Source organism: Lepidochelys kempii, chromosome 2 (genome assembly GCF_965140285.1).
Source record: "Lepidochelys kempii isolate rLepKem1 chromosome 2, rLepKem1.hap1, whole genome shotgun sequence".
In the NCBI taxonomy this organism is placed as follows: Eukaryota; Metazoa; Chordata; order Testudines; family Cheloniidae; genus Lepidochelys; species Lepidochelys kempii.
Genome location: NC_136381.1, coordinates 16,323,792 through 16,345,814, shown reverse-complemented (window position 1 = coordinate 16,345,814; position 22,023 = coordinate 16,323,792). Strand labels below are relative to the sequence as shown.

General features: G+C 37.9%; 1 protein-coding gene across 16 annotated transcripts in view; it reads left to right on the top strand.

Moving 5' to 3' along the window:
• The window catches only part of PHF20L1 (PHD finger protein 20 like 1), an 82,655-nt gene that overhangs the window by 26,962 nt on the left and 33,670 nt on the right, over positions 1-22,023 (top strand). For 6 of the 16 annotated variants that reach the window (XM_073330084.2, XM_073330086.2, XM_073330083.2 and 3 more), the window contains exons 6-12: positions 2,513-2,575; positions 6,618-6,825; positions 7,474-7,602; positions 12,395-12,477; positions 16,131-16,383; positions 18,292-18,477; positions 18,681-18,887. In XM_073330084.2, coding sequence (XP_073186185.1) covers positions 2,513-2,575; positions 6,618-6,825; positions 7,474-7,602; positions 12,395-12,477; positions 16,131-16,383; positions 18,292-18,477; positions 18,681-18,887 — 1,129 coding nt within the window. Of the gene's footprint in view, positions 1-2,512; positions 2,576-6,617; positions 6,826-7,473; positions 7,603-12,394; positions 12,484-16,130; positions 16,384-18,291; positions 18,478-18,680; positions 18,888-22,023 lie in introns of those variants that run through there. The other 10 variants (XM_073330088.2, XM_073330096.2, XM_073330095.2 and 7 more) reach the window with 6 other exon arrangements.

Sequence of the window (22,023 nt, the reverse complement as noted above, 5' to 3'; positions counted from 1 at the left end):
AGGATTTTAACTTAAATACTTAGGAATTTTATCCAAGTTTTATCCAGTCTTCAAGTTTGTATGAAGCCTGATTTGAAGTGAGCTGTAGCTCATGAACGCTTATGCTCAAATAAATTTGTTAGTCTCTAAAGTGCCACAAGTCCTCCTAATCTTTTTAAAATAATTGTACTGGTAATGAGAAATTTTAGCTATTTTTTAAAAAAATGAAATGATTGTCGAAACTTGCTAAAAGGAGCAAGTAAATTTGATAAAACGCAAATAGTTATAGTCCCCAGTTTTTCAAGAAATTGTTTTTACTTGGAAGAGCAGAATTCAAATGTCTAATCTGCTCTGGAAAATGACTTATAAAAATGAATAAATTACTGGGTTTGGTTTTTATATGACTATTTGCAAATGGAGAAATGGGAGGGCCTTTTAAACAATAATTTGTGCATGCTTCTGTGTAACTGATAGCTTTAAATCATGATATGACAATCACACAAAGAATGTTAGGACTTTGGAGACGGACAGGCAATGGATTATTTGGGGCACCTTCAGACTTTAATCCTTTTTTTTTTTAAATAGTTAAGCACAGAAATCCCTACTCACATTACCGTCAGCCTCTTGCTGGATGGTTATGTGCATTCTGTTGAGTTTCTGTACAAACATTAATGTGTATAACCCAATGAGGTAAGACGTTAAATATTATTTCATTTGATTTTACAAATAGGGAAACTTAGGCAGGGAAGTTGCAACTTGAATAAAGAAGAACAGTGAGCTTGGATTAGAGTTTAGAAGTTCCTTGCTCTCAAACCTTTGCTTGTTCCACTAAATCATGTTGTCTGTTGCACTATTGAGATACTACTCTGTAGCTAAAGGCCACTTTGGCTTCTCAGCAGAGAAACAAAAACTCAGTTGAAACAAGTCAATAACTGGGAGGAAGTCTATAGGAGTGTTAGTGCCATAGATGGCAGCCCAAATGGCACTCTTATAAACACAAAAAATTATTCTGCTTTTCTTCAAATATTGAGACACTTGTGATGTTGGATTTCATGTGTCTGATGCCAAACCTGAGTGGCTGTAGTGGAGATCTTGAGGAATAATCACTGGGACAAACTTGTATTTTTGGCAATTAATTTTGATTTCTACACGGGCTAGAAAACGTTCACATTTAAAATGAAAGATGAGATTAACTTTGACATTTCTAAATCTCCAAAATCAGAGGCAGGAGTACAAATCTCTTGGTCTCAAAGCAGGCTTTGGGTTTCATTTTTTAAGTAGTAGTATAACTGCTGGACAGGAGGCTAGGTAAATCTATTCTGCTATGGCAAAAAATATCCATCTTTATTTCAGAAGTATTTGTGTTGTAAAAATAAAAATACAACCTAAGATTGGTTTGAAGGTCAAAGTTATCTAAGACTAAGCTTTGTTTCAAACTAAAACTGTTCTTTTATTCTAAAAGAAGGCACTTACCAGGAATTATTGGACAGGCATAGGTTTTTGTATGATTTCTCAAAGAAGACAACCCCCCCCCCCAACATAATTTGGTATGAAAGTCATGCATCAGATGAACCTGTGATACTATTTGTTAAATTCAGACCCAGAACCTTTTTCCTGTTGGGATTTCTCCCCCTCCTGCCCTCCCTTTTCCCCCCCAAATGCTTGTATAGAAACCGCACCCTGAGAGAGTTGGCATTTAGGTTTAAAATTGTATTACTTTTAAAATAATAGTAAGGTATTAACATGCAATGTTTTTTTCTGAAAATGTTGAATGTCCGCAAAAATAATTTTGTCCATTAGTGTGCAAGCTGACGTGAGAATTACAGAGGCAATGTTTTGATATTTTTAATTCACTAAAAGTTGCCTACAAATTCATTTTCTATCACCTTTAAAATAGTGAGTCCATATAAAATATAACTTTCATTAACATTTTTGTATAAGGATTTTTTCTGCTTCCCTTGTTACTTGTGTCGTCTCTTGTGTGTACCTAAGAGCAGTGCATGAGTGATGCAAGTGACCATTAGAACAGTGAAAGTGGTTATACCCAAAGTACTGTCAAATGCACAAATTGAGCACACTGAAGAAGAGACTATTCTTTGATTTTTCTACTCCAGTAATCTTTGGAGTTATTTGTAACAAAAATAGGTGTAATATTTTCAGATGGAAATGTGATTTTAAGTTCACATTGTCTCTTTAAAGTGAGTGATACTGTAGAACTTGTAACATTCTAAGTAAATTTTTTTTAATACTACAATATTTGTGTGTATTCAAAAGTTTCAGCTGTGAGGGTGGAAAGGCAAAAACAAAAATTATACAAACATTTTTGTTTTCTTATTTATATGGAGAGTACAGACCAGGTTCCTGCTTGGATTAGCTACGTTTTAAAATTTAGACAGAAATGCAACAGAGATGGGGAAGAGAAGAAATGGAAAAGGGGGAGAATGAAAACTGCCCTTGGGGAGTACTTACAAATAATTCAGATAACTTATTTGTTCTGTTTCATGTTTTTTTGTTTTATCTTCAATATAATTAGGCGCGCGAGAGGGAGCAGATAGCGCCGGAGCTGAGATTAGTGACGGAAATCGAACCAAAAGAAGTGAGTTTTGAGGAGGGATTTGAAGGAGAGGGAGGGAACTTGGTACATAGGAAGAGGAAGCTGAGGAAAAAAGGCACAATTGGGACAGAGACAAAGAAGAGATGATAGGAGAAAACAAGACCTGAGATCATAGATGTAGGTAGGGCAGAGCTGTATCAGGTGTTGAATGTGAGAGCAAGGAATCCAGTCTTGATTTAGAAACAGCCAGTGAACTAGAAAGGGGTGTATGGGTGTGGGTGTGGGTGTGGATGTGCGTGGTGGGAGGGGTAATGTAGTAGGAGTGCCAGAAGAGGAAGACACAGAAGTAAAGAGGTGGTAGTTGTGATAGCTGAAGAGAGAGGTGGCAGGACATAAATCCAGGTGTTGGCAGAAGGGATGGATTTTAGAAATGCTACTGCTTTTTGCCTTCCCACTGTTGCAGTTATATGATTATTAAAATGCAGTTGTTCTAGCCAATCAATATATAGGTATGCTGGATGGTTCCTACTAACTTATTTCTTTATTATGCAGTTTCCTGAAGTTTGGCTTAGTTGATCTGATTTTTGTAATGACTGTATGGTTTGCATTGACTTTTCTCAGAATTCCATCCATTTGTCCAAAACCACAACTGCTGCTTTATCTCCTGACTGCTTCCTATTACTCTGTTATCCCATATAGCCCTGGACAGGTTAATTAAAAAAATGTTTGTAGTGGGGATAGGAGGAGAAAGAAAGGAACTAAGCCTTCTTTAAGTGGCAAGGAGGAAATACTGAAGGGAAAAAAGGTCGTTTGGGGTGAACATTGTGGCTTAGAAGTGGAGGCCGCCATGTTTGCTGTGGTTTGATCATAGGGAATTCTGAAGGCAATGGGTAATCAGAACAAAGTGATTCATAATGGCTACTCAGAGCACTGGGGAGGAAGGGGATGAACTTATTTCAGGAGAACTGTACTTGAGATTGCTCTGTTCTAACTTGGTAGTAACTGGATCTTGGGATTTGTATACACAGTGCATGCCAAAAAAGCTGCTGTTACTGATATGATTAAAATTATTTGAATGACAGGTTACTGAGTCTGGCTACATCTCAGTATTGTGGCTGGCTGTTACGTTAGAGACCAGGTAACAATCCCAATTCAAGAAAGACTTCAAACTCATTCAGATTTAGAGTCCACCTTTCTTCTTCTTCTCTTTATTTTTCCTTATACAAGTTTTATAAAAGGTTGTAAATAAACTCTGAGCTTACATTTGAAGACGGTTTCTTTCTGAACAGGAATTTCTGTGCTTATCAAGAGAAGATTACATCCCTTAGTTTCTTACACATGAAATGATCTGTCATAGGGCACTCAACCAAAATAAAAATAGACTAGCGAAGTCTCTGGCCAGTTTCCTTCATTGTGTATAACAGTCTTTAAACACAGAACAATATAAATAGGACAGTTCTTGTCTCCAGACCTTCCTGTCTTGGCTTCTAGTCATGCAGTCTCTATGTGGTTCCTCCTTACCTGCACCTCCAAAACCTTGTATGGCCTGGGCTTAAAAAAAACTTGTGCACAAGTAAAGGTAGAAACCAAGCCCCAATCACCCTCCTCTCAGGGTGGCACTTTCCTATGGGAATTTGAAAGCCTGACCTTAGAAACCTTGTTGGGATTTAACCCAAATCACCATGCTACTGTGTGACTCAGCAGGACCCCCACTTATGGACATCACTCATGCAGTGCCACCTATGGGGCACCAAGGATCTGTACGTTCCATCACATGCTCACATCTATCAACTTGTTTACCTAAACTGCACTAAGTAAATACACATTTAAATATAAATCACAGAAGGGGGTCTACCAGCATACATAAACTACAAGTGTCTTCATGACATTCTCTCTCCCTTTCTCCTTTTTACTGTTGTTTTCCTATGTTGTGTCTCTTGCATTGTAAGCTCTTTGTTACTAGAATTGTCTTTTCTTTCCCATCTATAAGGTACCATCCATATCTCTGGTGCTGTATAAATAATAATGCTACTATATGAAGCTGCACCAAATGAAAGATTTCTTCAATTTTGTGACCGGGCACAAATGAGTATAGTATACGTTGTTGAAGATCCACATGTCTACACTTTTACAGTTAGTTTCGTAGGTTAGCTCAGAAGAGATTCATACTGGAAACTCTTTGGGGTAGGGGCTTTGTCTTTTCAATATGTGTAGTTGGTGGTATCTAAATCTGTGGAGGTGAATTCTAAGTTAATGATATTCAGACACATGCATAACTAACTTATCCTGGGGGACCGCAGGATAAGGGGAGAATGTGAAGCAAATACACCTCTACCCCAATATAACGCGACCTGATATAACACAGTAAAGCAGCGCTCCGAGGGGGCGGGGCTGCATGCTCCGGTGGATCAAAAGCAAGTTTGGTATGACATGGTTTCACCTATAACACGGTAAGATTTTTTTTGGCTCCCGAGGACAGCATTATATCGGGATAGAGGTGTAATGTTATAGAGAAGAAACAGTCAACGTCACAGGAAAGTTACCTGATCTTCTTGCATCACTGTCTAATTCCTGAAAAAGGGACCTTGCTTACTATTGGTGTGTTGAAACTATCACCGTCACAAAATGTGTAGTTGATTACACAGTGGAGATGCATATTCAGTGCAGAAAAGTGGTAGAAATATAAATTAACGGTTGGGTTGTATGAAGAAGGGATAGAGAATAATGCAGAAAAAGATTTTAACTGAAGATATGTCCTCATGACACCTTAAAGGGGGCACAGAAAATAGAAAAGGTCCACTGAATGGTAATTGGAAAAAATGGTAGAGGTACTGGATGGAGAGGTTTCCATATGTAAAGAGATTAAAAGGATTGCAATTGTCTAGTTTAGAAATAAGTCAAGTATGATTGGAAGAGTGAAAGCCAATCAGGTATTGTTTTTTAATGTATTCCATAATACACTAACAAAGAAATAATCCAGATTAAATTCAGCACATTTTAAATGAATAAAGGAAATACTTGATTACTTACTGAGCGCTGTCTCCACCAAACAGAGAAGAAAATGTGGTCTTTGCTCTAGGGATATTTATAATCCATATTTCACACACATGCACATGCACACACAGTACAATTTAAACATAACATATGAACATACAGATATAAAACATTAATGAGATCAAACAGTCATGTGGTCATTAAATCTTTTATTTCAAAAAGTTTAAAAATATGTTCAATTGTTTTCATTCATTCAAATTGTAACAAAATGTTTCCATGGAAAACACTGCTGCAAGATGTTAAGACAATTGGCTTACTGTGGTAGAGTTGTCAAGTCGTTAGAAGAGGGGATCTGGGTCAAGACACCTAGATTCACTGTGTGGCCAAGGGCAAGTCACTTGAATTCCCTGTGTGCCAGTTTACCTACCCATCTCTAAAATGATAGTAATCTCTTCCTACCTTGCAGGTGGATTGTGACAGTTAATTGCTGTTTATAGAGCCATTTGAGATTATTGGATGAAGCTTGAAAATTGAATACAGTAGGAACAGTATTTGCAGTTACTCTAGAAATTGCTGTCCCAGAGTTACCATTGCTTCAGGTCATTACCTGATCCTCGGCTTAGGTTAGAAAGAATTCTCCTGCCCATGGATTGTGTAGTTTGATAGACATGTGTGGGGCACAGAGGGATTGGTCTTCCATTTGAAATAGCTAGATTAGTGTAGGCTACAACTAGAGACAGGATAATGGAGTTAATGGTCTGTTCCAGTATGACAGTTCCTGTATTGCTGTAACTCTTATAACTTACAGATTAGTTATTAGGGCACAATAGTGCTTGAAAGGCTAATCATAGAGATTAATTTCCATATGCAGTGTTTTTGTTATTTTTTTTAAATCCACGAGGTAGATTCTAGTTAGACTATGTAGACAATTTGGAAAGTACATTTTACTGAATCACGGGCAGTAGTCATAAAACTAAACATAAATGTACTTGTCAATTCTGGATGAGGTTGGTCACTATTTGTAAATGGATTCTGTTTGAATGTCGCAAACAGCTACTAATGCTCCTCCACCTTTGTTTTCTTTTTGGAGGATTGGATAGCTTTGGTCAAAGCTGCAGCAGCAGCAGCAGCCAAGAACAAAGCAGGAAGTAAACCGCGGACCAGTGCAAACAGCAATAAAGATAAAGAGGAGAGAAAATGGTTTAAAGTACCTTCAAAGAAGGAAGAAACCTCAACCTCTACAATCATACAGGAAGTCCAGAAAAAAGAAGAGGAGCCTACATCGAGTGAAACGTTTGGTACAAACTATATTCTAGTGCTTATTTTTCTAAAGGCTGCAAATATTGTTTTTTCTGCCTGTCCAGTTACTATTGGCCTCAGAATCTCTTTTGTTCATGTTGCAAAATGGTACTGCCAATGGTTCTAGACTAGAGGAAGTTGGTGTTTGTATCCTAGTACACTTCAATACTGAGATCTGCAACAGTGTTAATCATTTAGATTTATGTGCAAATTTCTGCTTCCTAAGTGGCTCAGAAGAGATCAGAAGTTTGTTTTTCTAGATCTCTTATTTCATTTTCCCTTATGAGTTTTTTTTAAAAACTAAAATTCTAATGATTCATGGTTATAATGGAGATTTCTAGATATTTTTGAAGACAATGTAATACATATGCCTTCATGTTTTAAGGGCCATCTAGACTTTACCTCTGAATCAGTAAATCCTGATCACGTCAACAAAGTTAATATCTGTTAACTTATTACTTAAAATTTCAAGGTAATATTTTTCTGTATATTGTTAATTATAAATCTTTAAACTGCCTGTTATGGCACATAAAAGCCTATTCATTCATCTTAGAATATATTTTGCATTGAAATATTTACAGTTGGTAAGAAATGTTTATGAAATGTGAATTTGTAGATGAACTCTTCCATGTCTGTTCTTTTAAAAGTAGGATTCCCAGTAGTAGACGTTCCAAAGATGGCATTTGTGCGGGCAGAGAATACATTATCGAACAAGAGGAAAAGTAATCTAGGCAACTCATTTCAGGCAAAGAGAGCTCGTCTTAACAAAATCACTGGTAAATTACCTTTTTATTGAGAACATCATTACTTTTTAACATATCCAAATGTTTACGCTTGTACATAAAGTGCTACGGTAGATCAGTACATGTCTGTTAGTTATATTAATACTTTGCAGTTATTGTTTTTTATGATCTCAAAGCACTACACAAAGAGTAATAAAGCCAACCCTGTTCCAAGATTTTGACGTAAGGTCTGTATTTGGGGCCCACATAAGTGCAGGGGTTCTCCTGTCTTGATCAAGGTGCAGAATTGAGATCTTGTTTGTTAAGTTATGAATTGCATAAACTCCTAATGACTTCCACTCAGTACTGCAAATTAGTGGGGTTCTACTTTGCAGTAAATTCATGATTGATTAATATGTTTTTTTTAAGTAATGTCTTTGCACATCTTGGATTGGAGACAATGTTCTGCTTAATTTGAAAAAAAATGCAGCAAACTGATATAACACACGTGGTAAGGAATAGAATACAATTTCCTGTAGTGGATCCTTGTGGGGCACAGAAGCTTGATAACAACTCCTTAATGAAAAGTCACCTGGGTTACTGACGGATTTGCAGTATTCCAGTGTTCTAAATGTGTTACTTTAGGAGAGCCCAGAGTTCACTAAGTGATATGCCTCCAGTTTAGTGTGTTCTGAATTGGTTGTGAGGGTATCTAATTTACCAGGGAATGCAGTACCTATATCTTGTAGCAGACTGTTCAGTATGGATAACAACCTCTGTTAAGAAGTAGCTTCTTCTTGGGGCCACTGATTGCAGAAGACTTTGAAGTCAAAGATATCTTGCTGCCTCTGCTTTAGTTTTTCTTTAGGCATCTTCAAGTGAGCTGGGTCTCCTCACCAACATTATTTACTAGAGATATTAAGTAATAAAATAAAAGTTTCCGGACAAAGCAGCTCTGAAACACCTACTTATTGGCTGGGCAACAACAAGCTCTGTGCATAAAATGGAAAAAAAAAAAAAATCTGAACATCAGGTTTAAAACTGTTGGCTGTTTCTATTATCTGGTTGTTAAATGTATATTAGTAGTGTTGTATATGGATTTGTGAATGAAGAACTAGCACTGTTTAAAAATACTAGTTTCCCAGTGGATCTATTATCAGGGTCACCTGGAGTCCCTATTACTTAAACATAGAAGAACATAAATTGTTAGGCAAAAGTCAACACGGTTTCTGTAAAGGGAAATCATGTCTTACTAGTCTATTAGAGTTCTTCGAAGGGGTCAACAAACATGTGGACAAGGGGGATCCAGTGGACATAGTGTACTTAGATTTCCAGAAAGCCTTTGAGAAGGTCCCACACCAAAGGCTCTTACGTCAATTAAGTTGTCATGGGATAAGAGGGAAGATCCTTTCATGGATTGAGAACTGGTTAAAAGACAGGGAACAAAGGGTAGGAATAAATGGTAAATTTTCAGAATGGAGAGGGGAACTAATGGTGTTCCCCAAGGGTCAGTCCTAGGACCAATCCTATTCAACTTATTCATAAATGGTCTGGAGAAAGGGGTAAAGAGCGAGGTGGCAAAGGTTGCAGATGATACTAAACTGCTCAAGATAGTTAAGACCAAAACAGACTGTGAAGAACTTCAAAAACATCTCACAAAACTAAGTGATTGGGCAACAAAATGGCAAATGAAATTTAATGTGGATAATGTAATGGCCATTGGAAAAAATAACCCCAACTATACATACAATATGATGGGGGCTAATTTAACTACAACTAATCAGGAAAGAGATCTTGGAGTCATTGTGGATAGTTCTCTGAAGATGTCCACGCAGTGTGCAGCGGCAGTCAGAAAAGCAAACAGAGTGTTAGGAATCATTTAAAAAGGGATAGAGAATAAGACGGAGAATATCTTATTGCCCTTATATAAATCCATGGTACGCCCACATCTTGAATACTGCGTACAGATGTGGTCTCCTCATCTCAAAAAAAGTATACTGGCATTAGAAAAGGTTCAGAAAAGGCAACTAAAATGATTAGGGGTTTGGAACGAGTCCCATATGAGGAGAGATTAAAGAGGCTAGGACTTTTCAGCTTGGAAAAGAGGAGACTGGGGGGGGATATGATAGAGGTATATAAAATCATGAGTGGTGTAGAGAAAGTGAATAAGAAAAAAGTTATTTATTTGTTCCCATAATATAAGAACTGGGGGCCACCAAATGAAATTAATGGTCAGTAGGTTTAAAACAAATAAAGGGAAGCTCTTCTTCACACAGCGCATAGTCTACATGTGCAATTTGTTGCCTGAGGAGGTTGTGAACGCTAGGACTATAACAGAGTTTAAAAGAGAACAGGATAAATTCATGGAGATTAAGTCCATTAATGGCTATTAGCCAGGATGGGTAAGGAATGGTGTCCCTAGCCTCTGTTCGTCAAAGGGTGGAGATGGATAGCAGGAGAGAGATCACTTGATCATTACCTGTTAGGTTCACTCCCTGTGGGGCACCTGGCATTGGCCACTGTTGGCAGACAGGATACTGGGCTGGATGGACCTTTGGTCTGACCCAGTGTGGCCATTTTTATATTCTTAAATCATAGAGAATGAAAATTCTGATTAGGTAATCTAGTCCAGTGGTTTTCAAACTTTTTTTTCACGGACCACTTGAAAATTGCTGAGGGTCTTGGCGGACCACTCAATCTTTCCATATGTTGTTTGTACCTTTAGCTAACTATTATAAAGCGCTTTGGATAAAAGAGCTATATTTAAAAAAAAATTAATAATAATTGTTTTTTTATTCTACATATAAAAGCACACACAGCTCCTATTTTAATATCCGTAGTCTTACCTTTATGATACGATGGATGTGTTCTCTCTCCCCCACCACAGCAGTCCCTAAACTGGGGATGGGAAGGAGGGCCGTCTCTCCCCAGCAGCCGCAGCCTTGGAGCTGGGGAAAGTCGCCTATTTCTCTGGCCACCACAGCCCTGCACGTCCCAAATTCCCCCCCCACCCCTTCTTCTCATCCCATTTCCCCCTTCCACCTACTCCCTATTCCCCCCAAGCCCACCACCTCACCTTACATGTGCGTCTTCTCCAGGGTCCAGGCATCTAATTAGTGGAGCCACGCCTGCACAGCTCCACTAATTAGGTGGGTGGCTCTTCGTTTTCTCGTGTACGGCTGCCCAGGCGTGCATCTTAGAGGGAACTATACATGGACCACCTGAATGGAGCTCGTAGACCACTGGTGTTCTGGGGACCACAGTTTGAGAACCTCTGATCTAGTCTATCCACTTGCCTTTGTAAGATTTTTCCTTGTGTTAGAATCTAACAGTTAGATGCTTCAGTGTTTTGTTTAGACCAGAAAGGATTTGCACGGGCCTGTTAAAAAAGATGAGACTACATAACAGGCAAACTTTGATGGGAACTCTGCAACTGTAACTTATAACCAGGGCCCTACCAAACTCACAGGCCATTTTGGTCAATTTCATGGTCCTAGGATTTTAAAAATAATAAATTTCATGATTTCAGCTATTTAAATCTGGCATTTCATGGTGTTGTAATTGTAGGGATCCTGACCCAAAAAGGAGGTGTGGGGGAGAGGGGGTCAACAAGGTTATTGTTTGGTGGGGGTTGCGGTACTGCTACCCTTACTTCTAGCCTGCTGCTGGCAGTGGCGCTGCCTTCAGAGCTGGGCAGCTGGAGAGCGGTGGCTGCTGGCTGGGAGCCCAGCTCTGAAGGCAGACCCGCCGCCAGCAGCAGCGTAGAAGGAAGGGTGGCATGGTATGGTATGGCCACCCTTCCTTCTGTGCTGCTGGTGGTGGGGCACTGCCTTCAGAGCTGGGCACCTGGCCAACAACTACCACTCTCCGGTTGCCCAGCTCTGAAGGCAGTGCAGAAGTAAGGGTGACAATACCGTGACCAGTGGCGGATTACGCTTTTCTGAGGCCCTGGGCCAGAACAAGTGGGAGCCCTTCCCCACGCCTTCCAACTGCAGTCGCCCCCGTCTCCCTCCCCCTGTGCTTCTGCTGGGGAGTGGGGTCAGGGCGCAGGGGCTTCCCCTGCTCCCCGGTAGGAGCTCCGGGTGGTCGGGCAGAGCAGGACAAGCCCCCGTGCCCCAGCCCTGCTCCCTAGCAGGAGTGCTGGGTGGGCAGAGTGGGGCATGGGGGTGCCCCAATTGGCCGGGGCCCCATTGACCCAGTAGCTAATCCGCCACTGACCGTGACTTCCCTGAAATAACCTTGCAACCCCCCTGCAAGTCCATTTTGGGTCAGGACCCCCAATTTGAGAAACTCTGGTTCCTCCCATGAAATCTGTATAGGGTAAAAGTTTAGTACAGGGTAAAAGCACACAAAAGACCAGATTTCAGAGTCCATGACATGTTTTTCATGGCCATGAATTTGGTAGAGCCCTACTTATAGCCATTAGGAAAGCACACAAAGACCAAATGTGGGGGGAATGAGTGAAGGGAGGAATTCTAAATAACCTCCTAAAATCAAATGGTTGAAAATTTACTTTGATTGTAGGTCTGGCTTTTGAAGCACAATTGCTTTGCGGTTGAGGGTCATAGCATTGGAGCTCCTTTTTCCTCTCTGGGAGTGTTATTGGAATGGCCGGTGCTAATCCTCATATATAATACAGGGCCTGTGAATTGTAGGCAGGATCTCATAAGTTTTGTTCTTTTAAATAAAGACTCCATACAAGGGGGTTTCAGAGAGAATCTTTTTATAGATGAAAATGTTTTAATTTTTGTTCACATTTATGTTTTTCATAAAACCTGATGATTGCAAATGATAAAATAAAAAAACCAACCCATTCTAAATATCTCTGTGCAACTTTTCTCTTAAGGTTTGTTGGCATCCAAAGCTGTTGTTGTGGATGGTGCTGAAAAAAAGGAAGGCAACAAAGAAACAGCTCCAGTCCTGGAGCAGGTATGAAATGGTAGAGTTTGATTCTTTTGCAAGGTTCCCACTGGAGTGTGCCATGGAGATATAGTATCCATAACAAAATTGCCCCTTCAGAAACAGTGACAGGGAACGAAATATTTGATCTTATGTTTACATCTCTGCATAGCCAGAAACATACAAGTAAATTGACACAAATGACAGTGTTAACTTTAATTTTCATAAATGAGTTACTGTCTCCAAGGAGTCAAAGGCTAGGAAACAGCGGTCCCAAGGTTTTATAGCTGGAACCATGCCCACAACTGGCTAAGAAAAAGACCCTTACACAAATTTGATTTGTGGTTTGAAACAGGGTTTTTGGCATCTAGTAAAACTTCTTTTGTAAGAAGTTTCTTTTCTATTGTAAGAATTGGTGTTGTAGACTGTGTGTATTTTATGAACTGTTCAATGAGCCATACATTTTGCTAAGATGTATATTTTAATACGTACAAAAAAGAAACTTTAATGTTAGGGGTCTGATTTAAAACCACTTATTTGAAGAATTGAAGGTTGCCTCCCTATCTCTGGCTCATTCCATTGTGTTCAGGTGTTGCTTGAGTCTCAGAATTGTGCATGATCTTGCATGCTAAAAGGGCTGACTACCTAAGCACAGTAAAGCAAGCTAAGGATGAAGTGGCATCCTTAACTCTTGATATTTTTGCTTTTGTTGGCTTAAATAAGATCCTTAATCTATGAGTATGGCTATTTTGTATTAATTTTCATTTTTTTAATGGTTTGTTTTAAACAAACCATCTAAAAAGAGCACTTCCTTTCTTCACAAGCCCCACCACACTCTTAAAATAATCCCTACCCCAAACTTTGATACTGTGTTTCTTGTAACTGGTTCTTTAGTCCTGATATATGGTGGCATTGCTATAGTTTTTCCATTGACACTGTACTGGATCTGAGCATCTCAAATCCAGAGTGCTGTCAATGAAAAGTTATGGTTCTACTTTTAATGGTTAATTCTGAGCTACTAAGGTGTCAATGCATTGACTGATATTTTGCATAATGGTTTATGATATATTTACATTATATTCCACTTCTCAAATTTTTGCATATTAAAGATGCTATAATTTCTTAGTACTTTTGTATAATACTTTGTGTGCAAAAAACTGAAATGTCTGACAGCATGACATTTCTGGAAGAATCATTACACTGTAAATCTTACTGTGCAGAGTCCCATTGAAATGAATGGGATTTTGCCATTTATTAAGACCATATGCAACAGTATAGATTACAGTGCATATTAACAGAAACTTCTGAATAGTAACTTCTCAATCTAAAATAACTCGGCTGTTTCTATTTTTACTTTGTTGATTAGAAATAACAAAATATCCAGAAGGGACTGTCACCATTCACTGACTAATGGTCTGCAAAACGGTTTTGAAAATACTTGTTTTAGTTATGAGTTCTTAAAAAGCAAAGCATCCAAAACCCAACAAATGTACTACTTTTCCCCTTTCTTCTAACTGAAAAGAAAAACAAAAAACCAGTCAAACATAAACTGATTAAGTTGGGGTGGGAGTGTCTGAGCTCAAATTTTTTTGCTAAATTCCAGCCCAAATGTAAATTAAAATGGCCGAGTTATAAACTCCTAAAATGGCAAAGCTGACAGAGATACTGTCTGCTACCACTGTAATACTGATTGGGTAAAATGTCTTGTAGTGTGTTTTTAAATAATGTAATACAGCACACAGTAATATTCAGGCCAACAGCCAAAAACATACTGTGCTGATGAAATTATATTTATAACTCTTTTTTAAATTTACAACTGTCTTAAGCCCAAAAACCTCAGACTGTTACGTGTAGATTCAGTAGTTTTATTTAAGTGTATTAGGGTTATGTAATGTTATATTTCCTTTTGAGCAAGACCTGCTTAGATGAATAACTTTAATTCATTAAGGTTTTTTAATGTTAGTTTGTCCTTGTTAAGGGGTTAAGCACCTTATCAAAATATTTAATTTAATTTTTTAAATCTTGTTTAAATAACTTTGTAATTTGAAAGAAATGGACGCTGTAGTAATGTCTTTCACATATGTGAAGATGAACAATAAAATTGTTTATTTACAAGTTATGGCTCTAATTAATTTCTGGTAATACCTTTTTGTAATCAGCATAGGTATACGCTACAGTTCATGGAATATTTTATTTAAATGAATAAACTTCACTTAAATCACGTGTATAATGAGCTGATTCAAGGATAAAACTGGGGATAACTGAATGGGACACTTTGCACCGGAATTTTACGTGGTACTTCCAGCATGCCATTCATATAGCACGCAAGGGTGCCCTTTTTTAAGTATGTAGTGTGTGCTGCTTTTTTTTATATTTCCACTGGAACTTGCAGCTCCCATGTTCCAGTGGAAAAGAGAGCTTCTATTCAGTACCAAAAATGCAGTCCTCTGAAGTACAGAGGTCTGAAAACTGGGAAATGCCCCCAAATGTTAGTGGAGTGAAATCTTTTTGGAGAAAGTGGCACGCACGTTCTAGAAACAAAAGTTTACACTTTCATAATTATGGTTTTATTAGCTAACATAATACCATGATGCATATTCAACTGGGCAATAGATGGAACTAATTTGAGGTCATGTGTTCAGATATGTACAAGCTGCCATTATTGGGCAAGTACTAATATTGTTACAGATTACTCAGCTTGTAAGAGAACCTCCTTCTAGCAAAAAATGTAAAATGCTAATTGCTGTAAATTCAGATTAATTATTTTTAAATATTTTAGTACATGCATTAAAAGGAAGGGTGAACATTTTCAGCTTTAGAAAATGCAGCATATTTTGCTTTTCAAAAAGTGTTTGTTTTTTTTAGCCTATATTTTATCTGCTTGGTTTTTTTACAGTTAACAATCTATTTAACCCCGTGGTGCTAGAAGTTGCGATTTCATGAAACATTAGCACAAGCAAGTAGTGTGGTGAAATCCAGACTCCCAGCACTGAAAGGGGTTGTGCTCAAATTTCATTATTGTTTGTTGTTCTAAGACTTTCCTTAAAGGGGCACTGTCAACCTTTTCAGGTGGTTCTTCAAAATTGAAGTAAATTTGTGGAAAATGACATCCAACTTCTAAATATTTATTTTAAATGGATGACTCTTGCTGAGAAACTTAACTTCTGATTTGTGGTGTGATCACAACAAAGCTAACATATCTACTTCCCATTCTGGTTAGTAGCAATAGTGTTGTTCTCCAAGTCATTCTTTATTCTTGCCGAAAACATTGATGATGATGGTTCATAATGAGAGAGAGAGAGATGGACATGAAAAGTATTTTATTGTATTAGAAAAACAGCAAAATGCACTATTTGTCAAATGGATATTAGATAGTTGGTAGGAGAAAATAATGTGTTTAAGCTTTTTTTGAGGGTATTGCAAGCAATGAGAAACGAAGAGAAACTTTTAAGGATGAAAGTCATTGGCAGTGTCCCTTTAAAAACAAACAGCTTGCTCAACTTTTACTTTGATACATTTGAGTCTGTTTTTCATTTGTATTGGAAATGTTAAATGTTGGCTTTAAAAATGTTTTTGAATAAATGTTTTTGAATACTAAAGATGCTAAAAAAGATCAAAGTAGAATACAAGAACCACAATGAAGAAACTGAAATAAAAGTATCAATTTCTTATTATTTATTCAGGAGATTTCACCTAAACCTCAAAGTCAGAAAAAAAATGAAGCTGATATTAGCAGTTCTGCCAACACTCAGAAACCTGCACTGTTATCCTCAACTTTGTCTTCAGGAAAGGCTCGCAGCAAGAAATGCAAACAAGAATCTGGAGATTCTTCTGGGTGTATAAAGCCCCCTAAATCACCACTTTCCCCAGAGTTAATACAAGTCGAGGATTTGACACTGGTCTCTCAGCTTCCTTCTTCTGTGATAAATAAAACTAGTGAGCACAGACATTTTAAAAAATACCATAATTCCTTATAGTCATAAGAAATATACAGAAAAATAATTGATTGTAAATTAATGTTGCTTTTTACAATGAATCTGCTTTTTATAAAAAAAAAATTCAAACGTAAGTGGGTGCATTAGGGATAGCTCAAACTTATAAAAAGTAAAGTCACGTAATGTGGTATGTGAATTATGGTGCAAGTAATAATGGCACTTTTATGGTAGTAGAAAGTCATGGCTTTTAATGATTTTAAGTTCCATTGTATGAATCTCCACACTAATGGTACTAGTGATACAGGAGAAAACAAACACCTCTTCTTAAAGGGCCTGATTCATTAAAAATATGTGCAGTTTTCTTGCGGATCTTTCCTTTCCATCATTGAGGAACTCTGCCTTCAGTGGACTGTTTTGATGTACCTGTGTGAAAACACCTTAGTAGTTCAGCCTTTTTAAAACATGGAACAGGTTTGCAAAATATCAAGATATTGTTGGTGGACAGAAGAGTTGTTGAAACTTATCTGCTGCATAACATCCTTGAATGATTGTATTACGTTTTTGAGCATTACAAGCTCACTCTCTATATGTTGTTTTTGCTGGAGAGGGATAGTGTAGCCTTTTCAGATTTGTTTTGAGCTTCACCTCTTAAAGACACGTTGTTGCTCAAAGAAGGCGAAGTCGTGCAGTCAACAGTTATAACTAACATGGGTTTCTGTAAAGCAAAAGCCTACGTTTTGCTTCACTCCCAGAGCTGTGACAAAATAAGGCCTGAAGAGGACTCCTTCATCACATGTTGCATCCTTACATCTACAGTTGACATCTTCTTGAGGAGATAAACGTCTCTTAAACTTGTAGCAAATTTTAATTGAATGGGGGAGGGAGATAAGCCAGTTCAGTTTTCTGTATTCTCTCAATAAATATAATTGGTTTTAAATCATGTTATAAATTTCCCCCACAAAACACTGTCATCCACACATGTTGCAATACCCCCAAGATGTCGGTAAGTAGTTTTGCTTGAGGAGGTTTTGTGTTTTGGACTGAAGCTATACATTTGCTTGCCATTAAAAAAACAAACAAACTGTATCTTCATTGCCTAGATACCTAATTTTTTTATTATGGTTTGTAACAGCTCCCACCTCTTTTGACTTTTTTTAAAATAGAAATGTAATTTTTGTTGCTACTGCAAATCTTTAGTATGACACAGCGGAAGCTAGGTAAGGCAAGGAGGAAAAAGAATTAATGATTTACAAAACTCTAATTTATGCAGATAAAGCACATTTCCCCAAGTACAATATATGAAACATGCATAAGTGAGGTTTTATTTTTTTAATGAATCAGGCCTATAATATCTACATATATTTCTCTTCATTTGAGATTCTTCGTGCTGGGGTTTAGACTTCTTGCTATGTAGTGCATTGACAGTTAATGTTTCTGTATTTGCTGTTACCAGGGTGTTAATATCAATTTAGCAGAAAGTGGAGAGATTAGAACTAAAATGAACCATTACTTTTTGTGAGTTTATTTTAAAGTCTTACTGTGACAATTATTTTGCTATACTGGAAATCCTATTGTTTCTTAAACTTTAAGCTGTCTACTTTCTTATTGATTTGTGAAGTGGCTCCCCTTAATGCAAATAGGTTATTTGCATAAGGACCTCCTCTATATCCATGGAGGCTAGATCCTCAAATTCTTATAGTAATATATGAAGCAAAAAAACAAAATCTTGCCTCAAACATTAACATTCATCTGATATTCATAGTTTTTATTCATTTTTACAAAGCACAATGTGATTAGCAGTTCTGCAGAAGAGAACTATGTAAAGCATGACCCTTCTCTAGATCTTAAAATATTTCCGTAAGATTATGACGTATCTCTACTTCATGAACATTGAAAGATCTCTTTTTAGGTCCATCACAGCCAGTGAATCCCCCTAGATCCTACAAATATAGCCAGAGGAGAAGAAGATCACAGCGTTTAGCCACTTGCTCGTTGCCTGATGAGTCTATACAAAAAGTTCCTTCTCCCTCTCCAGTCACTGATGGAAAAGTGTTCTCCATCAGTGCTCAAAATCAACAGCCATCAATATCAGAGGGTAATGTATTTAATCTAATAAAGAACGACCCGAGAGAAACAATCATAAAGAATAAGACCTTTCACATTTTTTTTCACCATATCTTTCACTAACATTGAGTACCTTTAGCTATATGCTGTTCGTTTATTGTAACACTGTGACCCATACTGTTATTTGTTGGGCTTATATATCTTTGTTAATATTACATTCTTTTTTTTGTGTAGTACCTGATGTTGCTCATATGTCACTTGAGAAGCGTGGACCATGTCTCCCTCTTGACTTAAGCCGTAGTTTGGAAGTTACAGCACCATTATCCACAGAATCCACTTTCCGTAATGAGTACCCCAGTAAAGAAAAGGAAGATACTCAGATGATTACATATCATTCTTCCAAAGCAGTAACTGATGGAAGAGTAGCTACAACAGCGTCAGGTAAAGAGATTCAGTTCACAAGCAGTTAGGTTTATAGCTGCAGGGTATGTAAGTGTATTGTATGTGTTCAATCATACAAAATGAAGGGATAGGTTTTCTGTTACAAGCTTTCAAGTCTTCCATTCCTTCTGGGATCCTTTTAGATTCTGTGTCTTCTCCCAGCTTTGAACTACATTAGTGCTTTGGTTCTAATGTTCTTCAAGGTGGATCTGTTTTTATACTACAGGTAGGGATCGCAAGCTCAAGAGCAGCAATTTTGAAAAGGAGCATAAATATCAATAAAGCTACTTTGCTGTCAAATGTTAAACTCAGGAATTCCCATTTGTCTTTTAGCTTTAGGTTTAAAATTTAGGAATATCAATTTAACTTTCTTTAGCCAGTCTTGGTTTGATTTTTTTCTTCATTTGTTTGATTGGGAAAATACAGTAATGCTTGTAGAGTAGGATTTTCAAAAGCAGTCAATGTTGGTCTAGCTCTGCTCTCATTTAAAATCCACTGGATTTTTTCCAGTGACCTCAACGGGAGAAATATATGATGCCAAAGATGAACATTTCTGAAAATCCCCCTGTAATTTATAAGTTTATAGCCCTGATCCTATAACCTGTTCCCTGGTGTCAGTGTAGAGCCCCACACTGGGGCTCTGCAGGGGGTCCCACCTGCATGTAGTAGGTGGCCAGAGTTGGGTCCCATCACTCAAGTCATGCATTCAGTTTACTTATGCAGTATAGAAGGCCTGAGAGTTGTTTAACTAAAGTGATTAAAAATGCAAAAAGTAGGAACTTTTTACTGTTCTGAAAAATTAATTTGGAGACCGACTTGTTCTCTAAAATAAAATTTTGTGCAATAAATTATTAAAAATATAGATTTCTGAGTAGCAGCCGTGTTAATCTGTATCTGCAAAAAGAACAGGAGTACTTGTGGCACCTTAGAGACTAACAAATTTATTAGAGCATAAGCTTTCGTGGACTACAGCCAACTTCATCGGATGCATAGAATGGAACATATAGGAAGAAGATATATATGTACATACAGATAAGTTGGAAGTTGCCATACAAACTGTGAGAGGCTAATTAGTTAAGATGAGCTATTATCAGCAGGAGAAAAAAACTTTTGTAGTGATAATCAAGGTGGCCCACTTAGACAGTTGACAAGAAGGTGTGAGGATACTTAACTTAGGGAAATAGATTCAATATGTGTAATGACCCAGCCACTCCCAGTCTCTATTCAAACCCAAGTTAATAATATCTAGTATTTTTTAGTCTCTAGGTACCACAAGTACTCCTGTTCTTTTTAAAAATATAGAAACATTCTTAAATATTTGTAACTCACTATTTGAAGTATTGTGCTCAAATGAGACTGTACATTCTTATCAGGAAAAATTAAATGTCATTGTGTGGATAGTGATATATTCATGGAATAACTTCCATGGCCCCACTCTTGGAAAGATACCACTCAGTGCAGATTCCTGTTGACTCCACATAGAACATAAGAACATAGGTTGATTTCTTTGCCCATTCACAGCCTTAGTTACCTAGTTCCAGGCAGGAATTTTTTGGTGAAACTCTGTGACCTGTATTATGAGAAGATTAAACTAGATGATCATAATGGCCCCTTCTGCCACTAAAATCTATTAATCTATAAAATAGATATATTTTTAAGATAAAGCGGACCATAAATATTTCCAATTTTCTTTTGTTAAAATTTTTTAAACGTTGCTCTTCTCTACTTCTCCAGTGAAACTTCATGCATGTGACTCTGTCTTCTCTTGTCTGATTGTGCTATATTACAAACAGTAATTTATAAGAATTCTCCAATGCATTGAAATGTAGTGTGTACTTCAGATTCTATAACAATTTTTCATATCATACTTCGCTTGTGGTGCTAAAAAAGAGAGCTAGAGATTCCATAGAGAATTGTACAGAAACCCACTCATTGAATGTCGATGCCCAGTGTCTTGAGCTCAGAACTATTTAGAAGAGCAGTGTCCGTTGGGGCCGCATGTATGCCCCCATCAAGGAATCTGTGTGTTCAGAGCCAGGTTACAAAAGAGGGACCAGCAGCACCAGCTACCATCTGTTTCTGTGTTGTCATAGCTCGCTGCAAGTGTTGTGACCATCAGCTTTACAATTTCATTATTTATTCTGATTTTCCTGCTGAATCTGTGTTGGGTAGGGTGATTGCTGGTTAGTTTAGTGTAATTAGTGTTGCTTTTTAGGTGTTTGCTTTGTTGCAGAGTATCCTCTTGGCACCAGCTTAGGGTCTGAGTGGTTTGGTCCTGGTCACTAACTGTTCCTTCACTCAGTGAATGTCATAAAACTGCTTCAGTGAATGGGCCTGGTTTTAGTCCAGGCTATGGATTATTCTGACCAAAAAAAAAACACAGGCTTTGAACAAAGCATGTTGTGGATCAGAAATATTTGGCACGTCAGTACTCGTATTGTTTACTCCATCTCAGAGAAGACTGTTTCCTGAGGTGTGCTGGTTTGTCTGAGGTTTTTACATCTTGGGCCCAGAATATATGAGACAGTATTTACAGCTTTTCCTTCTGCAGAAGGCTGTGAATGCTAATTTGATGGATCTGATTTCCACAGTTTCCTGGTCTTTCTAAGGTTAACAGTGCTTGTTGGCTCCACATAAGATTCAAAGTAGTCTGCTTCAGGTTTGAGGGAATCATTCCTTGGGTGCCGGGTACCCGTTGTTGTATCTGTACCTCTGGGTCTGTGGCTTGATCATTCTGCTTCTTGGAGATGGCAGTGCTTGTTCTGAATAGGGATGTAAAATGTTAACCGGTTAAGCGATTAACCGATAAGTATCAGCCTTATTGGTAAAGTATTACAGTTAACATTTAAATTCTGGCTGCGGGACTTCGCTGCTGCCCCTTCTATCCACCGTCCCTGGGATTCTGTCCTGAGGAAGCTCAGGTGAGTTTTCTAGGTGGCATGCTGCAGACCAGCCACCTGAACAGCACATGTGCTATGGTTGGAAGGATAGGTCTGAGGCAGTTGAGCTATTTGGATCTGAAGCTTCCATAGGGAGTCTTGGATCTGAGGACCCCATCTTTGGGTGACCTGATAAGCCTGTGTTTTTGAATTAGAGGGAGCCCCTGGCTCCTGTGCCATATTCTTGGCTTGTCATA